Raw genomic sequence first — 16,478 nt, 5'->3', positions numbered from 1 at the left:
GAGAAATAAACATTGACGATCCCAATGAGACATTAACATTGACGATCCCAATGAGACATTAACATTGACGATCCCAATGAGAAATTAACATTGAAATAACATTGACAATCCCAATGAGACATTAACATTGAAATAACATTGACAATCCCAATGAGACATTAACATTGACGATCCCAATGAGATATTAAGATTGACGATCCCAATGAGACATTAACGTTGACGATCCCAATGAGAAATTTATATTGAAATAACATTGACGATCGCAATGAGAAATTTAGATCAAAACACGCTTGCCTTTAGCATTCATCGAGTTTTCTTCAACTTGCATTGAAATAACATTGACGATCCCAATGAGAAATTTAGATCAAAACACGCTTGCCTTTAGCATTCATCGAGTTTTCTTCAACTTGCTTACCCCTAGAAATATCAATACTTATACTTTTTTCGGTTTTCTTCAACTTGCATTGAAATAACATTGACGATCCCAATGAGAAAGTAACATTGAAATAACATTGACGATCCCACTGAGACATTAACATTGACGATCCCAAAGAGACATTAACATTGACGATCCCAATGAGAAATTAACATTGACGATCTCAATGAGAAATTAACATTGACGATCCCAATGAGAAATTAACATTGACGATCCCAATGAGAAATTAACATTGACGATCCCAATGAGAAATTAACATTGAAATAACATTGACAATCCCAATGAGACATTAACATTGACGATCCCAATGAGATATTAAGATTGACGATCCCAAAGAGACTTTAACATTGACGATCTCAATGAGACATTAACATTGACTTCCCCAACGAGACATCCACATTGAAATAAACATTGACGATCCCAATGAGACATTAAAATTGACGATCCCAATGAGACATCAACATTGACGATCCTAATGAGACATTTACATTGAAATAAACATTGACGATCCCAATGAGACATTAAAATTGACGATCCCAATGAGACATTAACATTGACGATCCTAATGAGACATTTACATTGAAATAACATTGACGATCCCAATGAGACATTAACATTGACGATCCCAATGAGACATTAACATTGAAATAACATTGACGATCCCAATGAGACATGAACATTGACGATCCCAGTGAGACATCAACATTGACGATCTCAATGAGACATTTACATTGAAATAACATTGACGATCCCAATGAGAAAGTAACATTGAAATAACATTGACGATCCCACTGAGACATTAACATTGACGATCCCAATGATATATTAACATTGACGATCCCAATGAGACATTAACATTGTAATAACATTGACGATCCCAATGAGACATTAACATTGACGATCCCAATGAGACATTCAACATTGACGATTGCAATGAGAAATTAAAATTGAAATAACATTTAGAATCCCAATGAGACATTAACATTGACGATCCCAATGAGACATTAACATTGACGATCCCAATGAGACATTAACATTGACGATCCCAATGAGAAATTAACATTGAAATAACATTGATAATCCCAATGAGACATTAACATTGACGATCCCAATGAGAAATTAACATTGAAATAACATTTAGAATCCCAATGAGACATGAACATTGACGATCCCAATGATATATTAACATTGACGATCCCAATGAGACATTTACATTGTAATAACATTGACGATCCCAATGAGACATTAACATTGACGATCCCAATGAGACATTCAACATTGAAATAACACCGACGATCCCAATGAGACATTAACATTGACGATCCCAAAGAGACATTTATTTAATTATTAGTTTAACTAAATTTTAGTTAATTTAAATAAAAATTATTGTCCACCAAATGGTTATTATTAATAAATGTTATTAAATGGCCTTAAAATATTACATATATTTATCAAGTAGTTCCATGAATTGATTCATTGGTCTGACAGTATTCCTTGATGAATAGTAAGCAATTAAATTGGATTTGCCGGTTCGATAAACAATATCGAATTAATACTATTCGAGTTGACATTTTGGTACTTTTATTGTTTGACCTGTATTTTCTAAAGCTTATAAAACATTCTCAGTTCGTACTAGTAATTCATCGAAGGATTGAGCGAGAAAAACAGTCTGAAAAGAAATTGGATTTTGACCGTAAAATTTATTTTTATTCTCACCAAAGGAAACTAAATTCAACATACAAAATATGACTTATTTATAAGTTCTTAGACAATGTGTCAAATAACAGCAAATTAAGTTGGTGGAAGAATAATTGATTGGTATTATCTGATCAGGTTTTATTTTCTTTTATTGTAATCATAAAAAATTAAAATCTATTTACTATTATGTCTGATCTGATTTGTAAACTCTAAATTGTTAAAATATTTTTCCTTAAAATTTTGCATATCTGTCATATCGCAGATTTGTTACGCTCTTGAAAGGTTGACTCATTTTCAGCTCAGACAGCTTAGTTTAATCCATTGATCAAGAAACGATCTTTGCATGTCACTCACGTGTCAAATGACCGCGAAAACGAGCCCATTATCAGTTGGTTAATACTGAAACAGTTCACCGAAATAAACGAGTTTTATTGAAATATTGGAATGACAAATTAATGTTTAGTAATCAAATAAAATCCACTAATTAAAGTGATGATAATGATATATTCCATATTTTCCAAATAAAACAATAGCCGCATGACTCTTTAATTCTATTTTTACCAAGTAATATGAATGACTTAGACAAACATTAATTAATTTAATCAGGCTTTTTTTATTTCAAGGTTTTACATTTTATTGAATAGAACAAATTAAATTGTTGGACATCAAAGAATAGCAAAGTTTTTCCCCAGAATAAAGTCAAAACATATAGAATCATATGTAGATATCTTTATCCATTTCTTCCGTTTTTTAAATCCTCTCGTCTTCTAGGTGCCCGTGGCGATCCCTCAACCTGGCCAAAGAAAGCAACGAAAGAAATAAAGAAACAGAGGTAAACAATTTCTGTTAAACGCATTTTCACTTGATTTTTTATATTTTATAGTGAGTTGAAAAACAAGTTAAAACTTTGTGAGCTTTTAAAATCAACTGATATCTTTTTAAAATTAATTACAATTTCTTTTTATACTCTTATTCTCATTATCAATTTAAATGTGAATCTGATTAAATAAAATCATCATTTTATACCAGAGCAAACAATCATCATTCCATCAAAGTTATTAGCCTCATTTGAATTTGACTAACTCAGCAAACAAAAAAATGTTGTATATTTGCTCAATTTCAACAGTTTTTTATGATGAAATGATGTTACTCATTACGATTAAATGGGCATGTGAAACAAATAATTTGATCTTTTGACATTTAAACATTGTTGTTAATGTAACAAAATAGCAAAATTACCTTTAATTCTTGTAACTTAATAAAATAATGATTTCTTGAATCAATTTTCTTGGAACACATAGCGTAAGCGTAGGTCCTATTTCTCTTTTTATCAGTTCATACAAGACTGAATCTATCAAAAAAAAATTGTGTACACTCGATATTTTGAAAATCCTCAGGTGATTCTAAAGCACAGATAAACTTATAAAAAATGGGGTCTGAACGTTGTTTGTGAGAAATATTTATATCGATAGTTAGTAAATTTATACGATATTGTGACGAAAATTGTATCCTCCTTCTCAGTTACTCAATCCCTCAGATCTTCCGTTCTCATCATTCTCTACTCCATATTTGAAGCATCCTGTCATTTATAATTATGTCTAACCTTTCATGGTGTCAACCTTAAAAGGATTGATTCCAGAATGTAGCACTTATTATTACTTAGTATATAAGCATAATGAAGAGAGAGCCTCATTATGAACTAGAATATCTAGGTTACGCTACCAACTAAACCCCATGTTCCCTTTATTATAACCTTAACTTTATTTGTAACCTTATCGTAATCCTCACATTAAAACTTATACGTTATTAGAAATTGTTTCGCTTTCTTTCATAAAGTGGTTTATCATTACGGTTCGTTCCTGATTTAACACAGTCATCTTTTCTTGTTACAATTGGTGGCAGCGGTGGGATACGCTGAAAATTCTCTTTTTGTGTAACAATCATGACTTCAAACGATAATCAGAACATGACAATTCCAACTGAAACTTTCGAGACCTTTATGAAAACGATGACACGGGCCTATTTGCCTCCGGTGACAATTAAACAATTTACCCCTCCTATGGATGCGAATGAGTGGATTAATGAATATGAAACGGTTACCAGTGCAGTACATTGGACTGATGAAGACAGATTTTCGAAAATGAAAACCTACCTTTCACCAACTGTACGAGGATGGTTCGTCCGTACCACCAAAGATGAGACGAGAGGTGTCGCTAGCTGGCCAAAGATCAAAGAATGGTTCATCGCTGCCTATGCAACTGAGAAAAGAAATTATCTAGAGCTGCTTTACGAAACGAGACAGTTAATAGGAGAAGATGTGACAAAATTCTGTGATAAAATGATACATTATGCTGACGAAGCAAAAGTGGAATTCTCTGTCTTTGTTGATCGATGCATTAAAGGCTTATTACCAGCTACCCAGGTCGAAATGTATTCTAAGAATACTAGTAATGTCAAGCATTTTGAGGAATTGGTTATCCTAGCTCGTTCTGCCGAGAAACAAGCTAATCTACGTTATGCTGTCGGGAGACAACAAAACATGACAGCTCAAACTTGTGGAATAGGTACAGTAGGTGACGAATTCACTCTCACAAGTATGCCAGCAATCTCACGGCCCAAAACACCTCCGATGGCCACTCAACCAAAGACGATTGCAGGAATGGTTTCAACCGATGATGTGAAAAGTTTAATCACCAGCCAGTCAAATATGATGGAAAAGATGCTAGCTATGATGGAAGCTTTTACTAACAACAATGGTACCCGAAGAGATCGCACCACGGTAACATGCCACTACTGTAATAAAATCGGACATGTACAGAGGAATTGCAGAAAAAGACAATACGACCAAAGGCAAGTCAACAATCCAGGCTATTCGGTACAAGTAGTGCCAGACAATACCCCAACCTCAAACCCGAGTAGTACCCCATCAACATCACAACAAGCTCACTCAATGTCTGCAACTGTCAACAGACCTGTAGACAACAAACTAATTGGTCCCCTTATTCAAGTCGATGCTAAACTTAATAATAATCCAATCAAAGGTGTAATTGATACTGGCTCGCAGATTACTTGCATTACGAAAGAAGTTGTAGAGTTATTCAAACTCGAGGTACAAAGTAATGAAACAATTACAATTAGTGGTCTTTTTGCCCCCACTGGAAAACCAATTGGTGTTTGTGATGTTAAACTAGGTATACCAATTGAAGGTGATGGAAAGACAGTGGACGTGACCGTAGTAGTAGTTGAGTGGATGCCAGCCGATATCAAGTTACTGATTGGACAAAATGTAAATTGTAAAAGCAACTTACTTATCAGCCCTAGGGGAAAGTTAATTTCAACAGAGCACATTGGTGAATTATACCTGAATAAAAATACTGAACTTCCTCCAAGAACACGGTTGTTTTCAGATGTATCCACCTCAAAGAAACATTCTTTACCAAAAGGAGTTTATTTTGTAACAACAGGTAACCAACTATTTGAGAAAAACAAGAAGGTTGCGGTTGCTAATGCTGTTGTAACCATTGTACATGGACAAGCTGAAGTCGAATTATGTAATTTCGGTTCGATTCCTGTTTTCCTTGCCAGTGGAACCAAGGTTGGAGAGTATGAGAACAAACCCGCCGGTGACATTGTGGAGCTACCTCAGGGAGAAGAAAATGAGAGTATGGGCATCTTAGGTTCCCAAAAGGTGAAAAAAGATGCTGAGTTATTAAACGATTGCAATTTGTTTGATGGTAAGGTGAAGATTGGTAAGCAACTCAGCCAACAACAGCAGGAAGAACTACTACAGTTACTCAGGAGCTATCGAGAAGCTTTCGCCATAAAACCTGACGAAATGGGACTCACCAACAAATTTGTACACAGCATTGACACCCCAAATATGCGCCCGATATCAACTGCTCCCTACCGCACTTCCCCTGAAAAGAGAGAGATCACTAATAAATTAGTAAAAGAACTATTAGATACTGCGATCATTAAACCATCATGTTCGCCTTGGGCTTCCCCAATTGTGCTAGTAAAGAAAAAAACTGGTGATTATCGATTTTGTGTGGATTACCGAAAATTAAATGGCGTAACAAAGAAAGACCATTACCCACTTCCAAATATTAATGATGCCTTGGATTACTTGACTGGTGCATGTATTTTCACCAGTTTGGACCTAAAATCTGGCTACTATCAAATCGGAATTAATGAAAAGGACAAAGAAAAAACTGCTTTTATCACAATGGATGGGCTTTATGAATTTGACGTTATGCCTTTCGGTTTGACTAATGCTCCTGCCACCTTTCAAAGATGCATGGACGTGGTCTTATCCGGTCTTAAGTACAACTCTTGTCTAGTATACCTTGATGATATACTAATATTCAATAAGACATTTGAAGAACATCTTATTAGCATTAAACTTGTTCTCGATCGGATAATTGGAGCAGGTCTGAAATTAAACCCTAACAAAAGTGTATTCGCCTTGCCTGAAGTAACTTATCTTGGGTTCAAGATAACTAAGGAAGGTCAATCCCCAGAGGAATCAAAATTGGAAGCCGTTAAAAAGATAAAAGTCCCAAATTGTGTCCGAGATGTAAAATCTTTCGTGGCCTTCTGTAGCTACTACCGAAAATTCATCAACGGATTCTCCACCATTGCAAAACCACTAACCAAACTAACAAAGCAAGACGCGATTTTTGAATGGAATGAAGAACAACAAACGGCCTTTGAAAAGCTAAGGGATTCATTGATCAATGCCCCAGTCTTAGCTCACTACCAAAGTGATTTACCAATTGAAGTCAGGACAGATGCATCTGGAGTTGGTGTTGGAGCAGTCTTGTTACAACAACATGGTGCAAATTGGCGACCAGTAGCGTACGCAAGTAGGCAACTGAACTCTCATGAAAGCAATTATACCATTTCGGAACTAGAATGTCTCGCCATCATTTATGCCCTAGACAAATTCAAAATTTACCTGGAGACTAAACCTTTTCGTGTTGTTACGGATCATTCAGCACTAACTTTCCTCCAGAGTAAGAAGAATCTGCCTCGAAGATTAGCAAAATGGGCGATAATTTTACAAGAATTTGATCCTCAAATCGAATACAAAAGTGGTAAACATCATTCAGATGCAGATTTCCTGAGCAGATATCCTGTTGGCGAGCCAGAAGATACCCATGCTACAGAAGACCGAATTCATGTTTTTACAACTCATGTCGAATTGAATTTAGCTAGTTTTAAACTAGGACAGGACGATGACCCCTTCTGCTCATCTATGATAGTAACTCTTGGAAACCTGAGTGACTTATCTAATAAGAAAAGAAAAAAGGCCGAAAAGTTCCTGGTCAAGAATGGGTTGCTTTATCGCAAGGTTTATCGTCTCGGTAAAATTGAAAATCTTTTGGTTGTACCTAAGAAGCTGAGAAAGGATGTATGCTACATTCATCATGATGCCCTATCGTCAGCACACCAAGGAATTGGCAAAACATATGAAAAGATCCGTGAGAAATACTACTGGCCTGGTATGTCTGTGTACATTAACAAATATGTGGCTTCTTGTTTCCTTTGTCAAACAAGAAAAACTCCGCATGAATTAGAGGCTGGGAAATTAAATCCAATCGTGTCCAATTATCCATTTGAACGAGTACACATTGATATCCTTGGTCCAATGAATAAAGCTCATGGCAAAATGTACATCATCGTTGCGATAGATGCTTTCACTAAATTCATGGAAACAGCAGCAATCTCTTCTACATCTTCACAAAATACTGCAAAGTTTATCAAAAACCAAATTTTCTGTAGGCATGGTGCTCCAAACATTCTTGTCTCAGACAATGGAACAAACTTTACTAGCCATTTGATTCGTGATCTGACAAACAAGTATGGAATCAAACAACTGTTTACGACACCATACCATCCACAAGCAAATGGACAAGTTGAAAGGGTAAATGCACAAATAGCAGCAATGCTCTCAATGTACGTGAATAAATATCACAATGATTGGGATGAATTCTTACCAGAGATTACGTTTGCTTATAATACATCGTACCATTCGAGTTTGAAGATGTCTCCGTTTGAATTGGTGTACGGAAGAAAAGCCATTACACCAGATGAACAAAACGTACCGCTGGATGTCACTCGTTATACTGAACAACAGTACGCTAACTTTATTAACGATGATTGGCCAAAACTGCGTGAGTTTGTGAAAAATAACATGGATGAAGCCAGGTCAAGAAATGAAAGTGATTATAACAAATCACATTCGGATAATGAGTTTGAAATTGGTGACACTGTCTTAGTCTACTACCCTAACCCAGGTACTACTGGGCTAACTAAGAAGTTACTTCATAAGTATCATGGCCCTTTTGTAGTGGTTGAAAAGGCCTCACCTTTAGTTTACAAAGTGAAAGAGATCGGAGTTAATAAAGAACCAATGGTTGTCAACATTCAAAGATTGAAAAGATTTAAAGGAAGATACTCCCTCGACGAAGTTGAGTCACCAACCATATCAGTTACACCACGAGTAGACGTGCTCAGGAATGAAGGAGATTCAAAGTTGACTAATCAGAGTAACGAACCTAGGACCACAGTTGAAAGCTCAAGTTCGAGTCAGACTCCAAGTTGGCATGACACGACCGATGTTTTCGTTTTCTCTCCTCTGAAAGGAAAAACTACCACCAGTACACCCATTGTAAAAGGATTAGAAGTAGAGCGAGACAGGACATTCACAGTAACCAATCCGAAACGATTAACATTTGGACAACTTGACACGCAAAATAGCTCAAGAGGGTCGTCTTCACCTAGCATAGACACTACAGATGAAGATACAACTCTACCAGACTCCGATTTCTCCCCTGGAAAGTTATGTGCCTGTGGAAAGATGAAAGTGAGAACCGGAGAATCGATTGACTCAAACTCAGGTGAAGAATCTAAACATGTCCATTTTGACGAAAATGTTCAAATTTTTGGAGATGAATCAGAAAGAGAAAAGAGTCAATCCACTGATGAAGATCGTACTTATGAACCAGAAAAGACTACTGCCAGGCAATACGAGACCGAACCTAGAGTCACAAGGGCGAAATCAAAGGCATTATCAGGAGTTGTATTGACATTAATGGTTTTATTCGTTGGGCCCTCAGTTGCTGAATTCAATGTAATGAATCCTTTACTATGGCGCGAGGCAAGTAAGACAGTTGTGGAAGCTGAAGGAGAAATCGACACTATCATCGAGTTCAAAAATACGTGTCCAGAATTGGCAGAAGCTCTATTGTTACCCCAATCTCAAAGAGACAAGTTTAAAAGTTGGTGTGAATTTGAATTTAGAACCATTCTAGAGGAAATAAACCAACATTGTCCACCGATATCATCCAGAAAAACGCGTACCCCAGTATTGGCTGTCCTGTCCGCCGTAGTTTTTACTGGCATTCTTACATATGGAGCCATAAGAACACATTTGGACCGTGTTGCACAAATTGAGGAACAAGTAAGACAACAATATCAGATACAATTACAACAAAGTATGGAAACATCAAGAATCAAAGAGAGGTTAAATGATGTTATTAGGAGGCTCAATGACAACACCGAACGACTTGATGCTATTGAAAATAATCTACTCACAAATATCCTTATCTCAACTGGTATTGCTGACAAATTTTCGATGCTGAAAGCACAGTTGACTGACATTTTCCATGCCATGAAACAAAGAAAAGTCAGTAGTCAAATCGCTGCTCTAACTAACCTCTCTTCAACAGACCAATTGAGATACCCGATAGACCTAATGACAATGATCAACTGCCGGTCAGATGAGAATAAACTTTGGTTCAAGATTCACGGGTTTCGTAAGAGTACAAATTACTCTTTAGCTGAACCAGATCCGTTCCTGATGAGGACTGATGAGGACGATTGTGTTTATTACATTGGACCAAAGTTTATCTTGATGAACACAGAAAGCAAACAGATTTGCCAAATTCAAAGTAGGGCAACTCAACATGGTCCTCTAATAGTAAGTAGTCAATTTACCTGCAAGAATAAGACTATCAAGCCCAACACTCTTTGGGAAAAGAGACAATGTGCACCTGGTGACTCAAGGAATGTACAAGTGAAGTCGACATCAACAAATAGACTCGTTTATTGTTTTGGACACCAGATAAAGGTTGCAGATAAAGTATTTCCCTGTCCAAATTGGGTATTCTCATTCCCTATTAATGTACCTTTAATAATAGATGGAGAAGTATATGAGTATTTTTCTATTTATCACCGATACAACCTCAAACTTCAAGGAACGGACTTTGCTGCAATAAATGTATATCTATCCGCTGGCCAAAGCCATTCGGAATTACTGAAGGAATTGGAAGACTCTAACACGACAGTTATCTTAGGAACCATCTACGCTAATCCTCTTGTCAGTATAACTCTTCTGCTAGCAACATTTCTTATTATCAGCCTCTTCATTTATATCCTTTGCCGTTTCAAATCTGTTCGCTCAAAGCTCTGTTGCAAAAAACTTACTGACCAGAAAAACGCCAGACAACAAAAACAAGATGAAAAAGAAGAAATTCCCTTAACAGAAATACATCCTCAAACAAAAAATGAACAAAAAGAAGAAAAAGAAGAAATGGATCCCGAAATCAAAAGATTACAAAACTTAACCTGGAATCATTGAAAAATTAGCTTGGACACAGTTTTTTTCATTTTTCATCATTATTTTATTTGATTATTCAATTTAAGCATAGCGTAAACATAACACTAACAGTTAGCAGTTGTACATCATTCGATGTCATCGAGTTGGAAATCAGCAGGCCAGACACCCATCAAATACCACGGATCATCCAATCGGACAAAGCAGTTGTCATAGACTTGAACACCTTTCATAGCGCCAAGATACTGTACCACTCGCCCGAAAGAAATGTTCGAATAAGGAAAATTGAAGCCAGTCAAGTGCCGGTAGATCCGCATCAGCCGTCCTATTGAGAGCTGCCTCTTTTGCCGGTCAAAATGGTCAATTAACTCCAGAATGAGCTTTCTTTCTGTAAAGAAAAGAAAAGGAAAAAATACAGAGAAAAGATAATTAGCTTAATCAGAAAACATAACTGTGAATAATGGAAACTTACCATGAACACCGAAATTTCTCGCATTCATCCTGAGAATAAGAAGTACAAAGATAAATCAAAAGAAAAAATCAGTAAAATTAGTTGAAGATAGATAATAGATGAAGTGTTAACAGATTAATGATAACTTAACCAGAATCTCTTTAGTTTTATACGTTAACCATATACTCACTCATTTCCATTTGTGGAATTCATTTCCGCAAACAATTTCTCAGGAAAAATTTTAATAGTAACAAGAAACATTAGTGACAGGATACATTATGCCCAAATAAGAAAACATCAATTAATAATGAAAAGAGGAAATAGAGAAAGTTAAAGATAAAAAAATAGGAAAATAAGTGAAAAAACAGTATAAAGAGAAAAGGGCAGAAAAGGGCTAAAAAGGGTCAGGTTGAATAGGTGTGATAATCAGTTATAGAATGAACCATGCTTAATAACATGGTCAAAAGAAAAGTTTCGAAAAGTGATCTGCGGAGGTCTGCGCTCCGCTAGAATGGGACAATACAAAAAAAAACAAATTTTGGGAAAAATGCAAAGAGTGAAAAGGGAATACAGAAGAAATTAAAAATCATTTTCTGGGCTCTAAGGCACATGCTTGTGTTGGCCTTGCCTCTGGTTCGTATGCTGCACGAACACCAGGTAAAGGGCGACAGGAGGGAGTGCGATAGTCAACCATATGTTTGATCCATTGCGTTCTCCTTTCAAGTGGGACTCTGTCATCGGTGCAACTCAATGTTTCAATTCCATCATATGTAATTTTGGCCCAAGGGAAAATTCTTGGATAGATGCTGAGCCCTATTTTCAACTTATTCTCTATTTCATCTAAGTCTAATCTTTCAACACACTGGACTCGCCAATAACGGTTTTTATGCTTCACACCGACGACATGTTCTTTCAGCTCTACGAGATTTTCATATTCACCACCGCAATAAACACATTCAAACATACACCTATTCTTTTCCTTATTTTTCGCAATTTCCGCAAGCTGTTTTTCAAGCGTTTTGCCAGCATCATGTAATTTTTTTCTACTAACTCGCTGTCCTGGTTTAAACTGTTTCAAATTTTGCACACGCTCAGGTGTGACAATCGTCTTCTCCCACTCCATCAAAATTTCCAGACCTTTTCCATCATTTTCCATACACCAGTACTTAGTTTGGCAAGGCCAAGGTGACACACATGTATCAGGCATCAAAGTAGTTTGAACGGATGGACCGGGTTCTTCTTCTACCTCTTCAGCAATTACAAGCGAACCATGTCCAATTTCTTCTTGTTCTTCATCATTCTGTTGACCTTGTTGCTGTTGACCGTCTACCTGCTCCGAATTTGTATCCGAGGAATTTTGTTGGCCATCTGGATTAGCGCCAGAGGAGGGAACAACAGGAATTGCATCAACTGGAAAAGAAAAAAAAAAGAAAGAAGTTTTTTCGTTAAACAAAGACAATCAAATCTTCAAGAATTATAGTTAGTTTTACCTTGAGGAAGTAGAGCAAGACACAGGAAAGCCAAAAAGGATAAAAATAAACCAAACATGATTTTCGTTGATTCAAAGTTGACGCCAAGAAAAGAATAGTGTGGTTGCAAGCCAACAGATAGCACCGCTTCTGAACAAAAAAACTTGCAGAGGGAGCTTTTGAGGGAGCTATGGAAGAAATCAAAAACCTGTTTGACAAAGAGAGACAATAAATTAGAGCACAGTGGTAGCAGTTGCAACCTACCTAAAGGCCACACCGGAATCTCCTCTTCTTCCCCTTTATTTTCTTACCTTTTGGGTGATTCCAGCTAGTAAATAAGGCACAATGTAAATTAAAAAACTGAATTGCTGCAAATTTCACAGGACTAACAGGAGAACTTTTACTTAACTGACCAACCAGCTGTTTTTCCATCAACACCCTCTATTTCTGAATCAACACACAGCGCGTAAATCGAATGCAATTCCTATGCAAAAACTTCAAATCCCATTCTGTTGACCTTATTCGTAATCGGAGGACCGATTCTTGATTTAAAAGTGGGGTGATGTGACGAAAATTGTATCCTCCTTCTCAGTTACTCAATCCCTCAGATCTTCCGTTCTCATCATTCTCTACTCCATATTTGAAGCATCCTGTCATTTATAATTATGTCTAACCTTTCATGGTGTCAACCTTAAAAGGATTGATTCCAGAATGTAGCACTTATTATTACTTAGTATATAAGCATAATGAAGAGAGAGCCTCATTATGAACTAGAATATCTAGGTTACGCTACCAACTAAACCCCATGTTCCCTTTATTATAACCTTAACTTTATTTGTAACCTTATCGTAATCCTCACATTAAAACTTATACGTTATTAGAAATTGTTTCGCTTTCTTTCATAAAGTGGTTTATCATTACGGTTCGTTCCTGATTTAACACAGTCATCTTTTCTTGTTACAATATGTAATATTCAAAAATTAAGTGTTCAAATTGCGAAAAAGAAATGGTCCAAATTATTCTCCTCTTTCTTTATTCTGTCTATTCCCCTGTCTTATTTCTCATTCTTAACAATGGTCAGAAGCGCAAAACAAATACTTTGTTTTAACAAAAGGATTATTGAGGGGAGTTGAAATGATGACTCCAATGTGGTAACTTGAAAATGTCTGGAACTAGTGCTTCGTCAATTGGACGTAGTATTTATTTAATTATTAGTTTAACTAAATTTTAGTTAATTTAAATGGAAATTATTGTCCACCAAATGGTTATTATTAATAAATGTTATTAAATGGCCTTAAAATATTACATATATTTATCAAGTAGTTCCATGAATTGATCCATTGGTCTGACAGTATTCCTTGATGAATAGTAAGCAATTAAATTGGATTTGCCGGTTCGATAAACAATATCGAATTAATACTATTCGAGTTGACATTTTGGTACTTTTATTGTTTGACCTGTATTTTCTAAAGCTTATAAAACATTCTCAGTTCGTACTAGTAATTCATCGAAGGATTGAGCGAGAAAAACAGTCTGAAAAGAAATTGGATTTTGACCGTAAAATTTATTTTTATTCTCACCAAAGGAAACTAAATTCAACATACAAAATATGACTTATTTATAAGTTCTTAGACAATGTGTCAAATAACAGCAAATTAAGTTGGTGGAAGAATAATTGATTGGTATTATCTGATCAGGTTTTATTTTCTTTTATTGTAATCATAAAAAATTAAAATCTATTTACTATTATGTCTGATCTGATTTGTAAACTCTAAATTGTTAAAATATTTTTCCTTAAAATTTTGCATATCTGTCATATCGCAGATTTGTTACGCTCTTGAAAGGTTGACTCATTTTCAGCTCAGACAGCTTAGTTTAATCCATTGATCAAGAAACGATCTTTGCATGTCACTCACGTGTCAAATGACCGCGAAAACGAGCCCATTATCAGTTGGTTAATACTGAAACAGTTCACCGAAATAAACGAGTTTTATTGAAATATTGGAATGACAAATTAATGTTTAGTAATCAAATAAAATCCACTAATTAAAGTGATGATAATGATATATTCCATATTTTCCAAATAAAACAATAGCCGCATGACTCTTTAATTCTATTTTTACCAAGTAATATGAATGACTTAGACAAACATTAATTAATTTAATCAGGCTTTTTTTATTTCAAGGTTTTACATTTTATTGAATAGAACAAATTAAATTGTTGGACATCAAAGAATAGCAAAGTTTTTCCCCAGAATAAAGTCAAAACATATAGAATCATATGTAGATATCTTTATCCATTTCTTCCGTTTTTTAAATCCTCTCGTCTTCTAGGTGCCCGTGGCGATCCCTCAACCTGGCCAAAGAAAGCAACGAAAGAAATAAAGAAACAGAGGTAAACAATTTCTGTTAAACGCATTTTCACTTGATTTTTTATATTTTATAGTGAGTTGAAAAACAAGTTAAAACTTTGTGAGCTTTTAAAATCAACTGATATCTTTTTAAAATTAATTACAATTTCTTTTTATACTCTTATTCTCATTATCAATTTAAATGTGAATCTGATTAAATAAAATCATCATTTTATACCAGAGCAAACAATCATCATTCCATCAAAGTTATTAGCCTCATTTGAATTTGACTAACTCAGCAAACAAAAAAATGTTGTATATTTGCTCAATTTCAACAGTTTTTTATGATGAAATGATGTTACTCATTACGATTAAATGGGCATGTGAAACAAATAATTTGATCTTTTGACATTTAAACATTGTTGTTAATGTAACAAAATAGCAAAATTACCTTTAATTCTTGTAACTTAATAAAATAATGATTTCTTGAATCAATTTTCTTGGAACACATAGCGTAAGCGTAGGTCCTATTTCTCTTTTTATCAGTTCATACAAGACTGAATCTATCAAAAAAAAATTGTGTACACTCGATATTTTGAAAATCCTCAGGTGATTCTAAAGCACAGATAAACTTATAAAAAATGGGGTCTGAACGTTGTTTGTGAGAAATATTTATATCGATAGTTAGTAAATTTATACTATATGTAATATTCAAAAATTAAGTGTTCAAATTGCGAAAAAGAAATGGTCCAAATTATTCTCCTCTTTCTTTATTCTGTCTATTCCCCTGTCTTATTTCTCATTCTTAACAATGGTCAGAAGCGCAAAACAAATACTTTGTTTTAACAAAAGGATTATTGAGGGGAGTTGAAATGATGACTCCAATGTGGTAACTTGAAAATGTCTGGAACTAGTGCTTCGTCAATTGGACGTAGTATTTATTTAATTATTAGTTTAACTAAATTTTAGTTAATTTAAATGGAAATTATTGTCCACCAAATGGTTATTATTAATAAATGTTATTAAATGGCCTTAAAATATTACATATATTTATCAAGTAGTTCCATGAATTGATCCATTGGTCTGACAGTATTCCTTGATGAATAGTAAGCAATTAAATTGGATTTGCCGGTTCGATAAACAATATCGAATTAATACTATTCGAGTTGACATTTTGGTACTTTTATTGTTTGACCTGTATTTTCTAAAGCTTATAAAACATTCTCAGTTCGTACTAGTAATTCATCGAAGGATTGAGCGAGAAAAACAGTCTGAAAAGAAATTGGATTTTGACCGTAAAATTTATTTTTATTCTCACCAAAGGAAACTAAATTCAACATACAAAATATGACTTATTTATAAGTTCTTAGACAATGTGTCAAATAACAGCAAATTAAGTTGGTGGAAGAATAATTGATTGGTATTATCTGATCAGGTTTTATTTTCTTTTATTG

At 34.9% G+C, this 16,478-nt stretch overlaps 2 protein-coding genes across 2 annotated transcripts; one reads left to right on the top strand and one right to left on the bottom strand.

The window, feature by feature from the left end:
* The first annotated feature begins 4,076 nt into the window (after positions 1–4,076).
* On the top strand, positions 4,077–11,136 carry LOC149093661 (uncharacterized). The gene has a single exon (XM_089268313.1). It carries the CDS (start codon positions 4,077–4,079, stop codon positions 10,776–10,778), a length of 6,702 nt encoding a protein of 2,233 aa, XP_089124439.1. The 3' UTR covers positions 10,779–11,136.
* A 296-nt stretch (positions 11,137–11,432) lies between these two features.
* LOC107370465 (uncharacterized) lies at positions 11,433–13,072 on the bottom strand. Its single transcript, XM_089267155.1, has 3 exons — positions 12,986–13,072; positions 12,696–12,882; positions 11,433–12,615 (listed from the first exon to the last, which is right to left on the bottom strand). Exons 2-3 carry the CDS (start codon positions 12,751–12,753, stop codon positions 11,792–11,794), a joined length of 882 nt encoding a protein of 293 aa, XP_089123281.1. The 5' UTR covers positions 12,754–12,882; positions 12,986–13,072; the 3' UTR covers positions 11,433–11,791.
* Between the last annotated feature and the right edge of the window lie 3,406 nt (positions 13,073–16,478).

This window comes from Tetranychus urticae, chromosome 2 (genome assembly GCF_039701765.1).
Source record: "Tetranychus urticae isolate SD_2017Ah chromosome 2, NJAU_TeUrti_SD_1.0, whole genome shotgun sequence".
Lineage (NCBI taxonomy): Eukaryota > Metazoa > Arthropoda > Arachnida > Trombidiformes > Tetranychidae > Tetranychus > Tetranychus urticae.
Note: the sequence above shows the minus strand (reverse complement) of the source record. Positions and strands in the feature narration are given on the sequence as shown.